Raw genomic sequence first — 4,985 nt, 5'->3', positions numbered from 1 at the left:
CCATATGCAAAGTGGAGCATATGCGAGCTGACCAATTTCAATCGGTCGCAGTCCGCGAGCGAATTGGACTTGAGGTATCGAGGCAGATTCCCATTATGCATCCACAAAGATACCATGCATAATCTTGTATCTGACTCTTCAACTCCAAAGAATGGCACAATGTTTGGATGGACAAGGTACTTCCAGCAGATTGCCTCTTTGATGACCAGCTGTAGAGATCGGTATACCACCACACTTTGGATACCGGATAAACCTACTTTCCGCAGCATTTCACGGTTCTCTTGACCAACCCGAACCACCTTCATCGCGACATCTTGATTTTTGTGCTTGCCTAGCCAGACGTCCGCGAATCCACCGTAGTCTCTTGGTGGTCCCTCCGCGCTTAACTCGCTTGACGGAAGCATCAGTGATTTTGGGAATGATCCCGTCTCCGAGCAAAGTTTCCTCAGTACACGGATGATTTTGAATCTCCATTTTCGTTCTGTGGTACTTAGAACACCGAGGGCCTTTCTGTCCGTCAGACAAACGCATTTTCACAGATAGCACGCAATCCACTCGCCTTGTCAAAGCAGTCAATATACTGTGCTTTTTCGTCCCTCGAAGATGCATAGAGTAGCTCAAGCGTGCTCCGAGATTGTACAATGGCGATCGCCGTGCGTGCCTCCGCAGTCTCATCTACAGAGCTCGTGGAGAACGAGGTGGCTGAGATTGGTGGCTGAGTAACTGTCAACCCTGGCTCGCTGGCCAAAGCCCCACTCATGTATGGATGGACAACGGGGAAAGTGAGTCTTCACGATGTGGGGACTAGAACGAGGGCGGTGTGCGCGATAACACAGCAGAGGGAGATACATAGGCGCACGCGCAAATGAAGTACATTATATATGCGCTTTGCGAAGCCAAAACACGAGGATACAATGAGGTCTACCGCGCGCCCGTGATTTTGTCGTCCAGCCCCTGGCGCGCGTCTGTTGAGACAAAAGACACACCGAATACCAACAGTTCGCAAGGCAAACTGCCTTTTGATTCTAAATTCAATCTAACACCATTAGCCACTGAGCGCATAGTACATACGGCACTTTCTCTCTTTGTTAGAATATGCAGAAGCGTTGAAGATTGTTCCTTGATGATAGTCACTGTGCGTACGGCCGCTATCTCATCCACAGATCACATGCGCCCGAAGCTGCCTGAAATAGATAGTTGAGAGTTGCTCCAGAATAACCCATCAGTTGGATTACTCATGAACTGAATGAACAACGAGGGGAAGCGTGTCCTCGCGATTTGAGGGTAGAGACACGGGGGGATGCGAATGTGATAACGAATGAGAGAGAGATAAGGACACGCACAAACGAGGTGAATTAGGTTTTGCGGCGCCATAACACGAGGAGGACCACGCGCCCGTGTTAAAGCGCCCATCGCGCGTCTGGTGAGAAGGAAAGCTTCAGCGCCCCAGGAAATAAACTTGACGCCCCGCCGAGTGATCGACTGTCACTGACCGCTCCCAGAAGAAAATGAGATTCGGATAAAACCTCGGGTGTATGCTCAATGTCTTGAGCACATAACAACGTTCCATCAGATGAATCATGCTGGAAGCTACGCCCACTCGTGGAGGATCCCTGAGGACAAGTAGAAAGGGGATGCACCTTGCTCGAACACGCAGAGCAAAAGAACTTGCGCTGGTCAAACAGATGTGATACCCGTGATTTTGGCACCAGTATCGAGTTTGGTAAGGATATCTGTAGCTAGCGTGAGATATCAAAGAAGGCAACAAGGGCTGAACAGACCGATTGTAGAGAGAGCGTGAAGATGAACTTGTTCGCGAGACAAACGGTTTTTAAGATGTTCGTCGAACAACGCTTTGAGGTGGAGGAGAAAACAGGCCGCACATCAGAAGGATGATCAATGTAAGACAATGATGTCGGGCCCTTCCTCTGACATAATTCGCTGTAACATTGTAGGCATTCTGAATGATAAACACGTGTTTGGACAATTCCCATCTCAGTATGGAACGTATGGTCTCCGTCGGGATCGAACTCGAAGCGAGTGGAGAGACCTAGCAGAACCGTTCGTGGGAATTGCTAAGATGGTACTCGATGGAGCAGCAAGCGCTAGGAGTGAATATCGCGGAGTGCATTCAGATTGATCTGTAACAGTGTGACAGGATGATGCAGAAAAGTGAGAAGAGTGTGCGTACGCCAGAGATCGCTTATACCGAACTTGCGCTAGTATTCTGATTGCCGATTACGATGTGAGGGGTCTGGGGGCAATTGGCCTAGGCACTGCCTCGAGAAGGAGAAAGAACACGGTGAAGCCAATAGAGAGAGAAAAACTTGTACCCCCGTACTAGGTCCTTGAGGAGGGTGAGAGGGACCTCGCGCCTTTAGACGTGGCCCGAGTATGTGGGGGGCAGGCTGTTCTAGACCTCGTCGTTGACAAATACAAGAGTTAAAGTAGTATATTGTTGGGATAAAAGTGAGCCACGGGTGACCGAGGGCGTGTGCACGTGACCGCAACCATTCGATCGCGAGATTCGCTCGGGAGATCTACGCGCATGGAGCGGGCCTCTGGTCGACGACTCCCCAGATCTCTGATTTCCAGCAGGCTAGACTGCATTGTGTGACGGCGGGGACGGTGCACTTCGGGCAGTCGTCAATGCCGCGGACGGCAGTCTGCTATCGCCGGCGCTGTCTTCCCAGACCCCGGCGCTGGTCCCTGTCGGCTGGTCCTGGCGCGAGGTGAGTGTTCGTTGGACTGGGCGGCGTCGAGCCAGGAAGGAAGCGGAGCTGGATGAAGAAGTGGGGCAGCTGCAGTCGGCGCTCCAACTGAGCCACACATGTCGTAGGAGGCATGCGACGCCCCAAAAAAGGCAATCTAGCCTTCTTCTTTGACAGGGCGTCGACGCGGATCGGGGCACGACGCGCTGCTTGCATGTCTCCCGACTATAAGTACAGCGCTCCTCGGCCGACTGCCCCTTCCGTTCCTTCTCTCCGTCCCGTCATCACACTACCCACACTCCCCGTATCCCAAGTATCCCTCTCGCCCAAAGTGCCTCTATCCCCGTCTCCCACATACCTGCGCCACATTCCAGCTTGTCCAAAAACAGCCGTCGGTTCCGCCTACACGCATAGCTCGACATTGTATCCACACATCCTTTCGCAAATCGCATCTCGTCTCTGCAGTCTACATCCAGTTGTCGTAATCCGCTTTCCACAGGCTTGTCGAACCGTCCCAGCCCACGTCTCCGCCGTCCGCTTTCGGACCACTCTTAGTCGTACGAATACAAGACTACTCTCGCTCTCTTGCCTTTAAGGTCTCTATCTGCCCGGCTAGCATGAATACTCCCCCCTCTCCAAACCGTCCGCCTTGCAAGAATCAGAATCACATCTCCCCAAAACGCTCGTCTCCTTTCGCCAACATGAATACCCCTTCCAGCCACTCTTCGCCCACGCTTTCTGTTTTGTCCCCGATCGCAGATATACCCATCAGTACCCCGCCTTTCAGTGTTTCACTTGCCATACCACTCTCGCCGCCTGCCTCTGATTCTCACACAAGCCAAGACTTGTCTCCCTCATCCCAGCACGTTCCCGAACTTTCCCCTCGTGATCGCTCTCCTTCTAATCGCACTCTGATTACACCTACCGCGCTATCCGCCGCGGCCCCTCAATTTCAAAGCAGGCTACTCAATACCTTCATCGACATACGGCAAATCACTTCTCAGCTTGAAAACTCCAGTCTTAGCGTGCCCGACAAGCCAACTACGCCTCCCATCCTTTCTCTCGCCGTTGATCAGCAGGACAGGACACCCCCTGCCGTCCAGCCCATTTCTCGTACGTAGTCATGGCCGTCTGGTTATTCATATTTGACGAATTCTCGCTAGCTCTACGGACTGTCTCCAGCCCTCTCATTCCTATTGATCCTTCCTCTCCGCAAGTCCAGCTTCCTTCCCCCCATCCCGATATCCGATCAGTCGTTCCCAATTCGACTCGAAGCTCCGTTTCTTTGGAGGATGAGCAATCTGAGCTTCGGACCCCGAATGTCTACATCAACGGTCTTCCACCCAATTTCCCCGAAGAAGACCTCCTCGAGATGACACGCAAATTTGGGGAGGTCGAGAGCGTCCGCACATTTACGCGGCACGTCTGCGACAAACCTTCGTGAGTTAAATTGTCTTGATTTCGATATGCAACGAGCGGGGTGGATAGCCTCGTAGAGTCTCGCCTTTGCACCGTCCGACGCGGATCGCACTTTGAGGCCCATTCTTGTGATTAGTTTTCGCAGCGCTGACCTCCGTCTTTGATCTTCTTTTGGTGTTCTTGCCTCAAGTGGCTATGGATTTGTTCTGTACGTACTCATAGAAATTTCTTATTGCCTTATGCTTATATACAAATGATGAAAGATTCAAAACGATAGAAGCTGCGGAGAAGTGCATCGAGACGTTGCGAAAGTATCGCAACCTACATCCGTCATTTTCTAAGGTCCGTGAACAATGAGTCATTTTTGATGCGCCCATTCATAATAAATGCATTTTATACGATAGCAAATTCACAAGATTCCTGGCACGGTCTACTCTTCGCCTTCATTCTCGTCGACTGTCGTTAGTGCTGGGGTGCGCGCCCCTGCAGATTCGTTCAAAGCGCGGATGGAACAACTGAGGGACATGTCGTCGACAAATTTGTATATGGAAGGCCTACCGCTGAACATCGATGAGCGGAGCTTATCAGCATTGGTGAATCCGTATCGAATTATGAGCAGCCGTTTTTTTCAGACGAAGCTGAGTAATCCGCCGAAGACAATTGCGTTCGTGCGGTGAGTGGTGGGCGTCGCCTCTAATGGAATACCTCAGCTGATAAGTAGTGTCGGATGGCGCTTAGGCTTGAGTCGCGTACGGCTGCTGAGGAAGTTATCGAACGGCTCCATGGCCGCCATATCAAGGGGTGGCAGGATTCCACGTCTAGAATATCCGTCAGGTTTGCGGACACGGCTGAACA

At 51.8% G+C, this 4,985-nt stretch overlaps 1 protein-coding gene across 1 annotated transcript; it reads left to right on the top strand.

Moving 5' to 3' along the window:
* Window positions 1-3,412: 3,412 nt before the first annotated feature.
* On the top strand, window positions 3,413-4,807 carry FIBRA_01801 (uncharacterized protein; the record flags this gene model as incomplete). Its single annotated transcript, XM_012323672.1, has 4 exons — window positions 3,413-3,824; window positions 3,875-4,151; window positions 4,394-4,472; window positions 4,535-4,807. 4 exons carry the CDS (start codon window positions 3,413-3,415, stop codon window positions 4,805-4,807), a joined length of 1,041 nt encoding a protein of 346 aa, XP_012179062.1.
* Window positions 4,808-4,985: the final 178 nt, after the last annotated feature.

Source organism: Fibroporia radiculosa (genome assembly GCF_000313525.1).
Source record: "Fibroporia radiculosa TFFH 294 genomic supercontigs, scaffold923, whole genome shotgun sequence".
NCBI classification, from domain to species: domain Eukaryota; kingdom Fungi; phylum Basidiomycota; class Agaricomycetes; order Polyporales; family Fibroporiaceae; genus Fibroporia; species Fibroporia radiculosa.
Note: the sequence above shows the minus strand (reverse complement) of the source record. Positions and strands in the feature narration are given on the sequence as shown.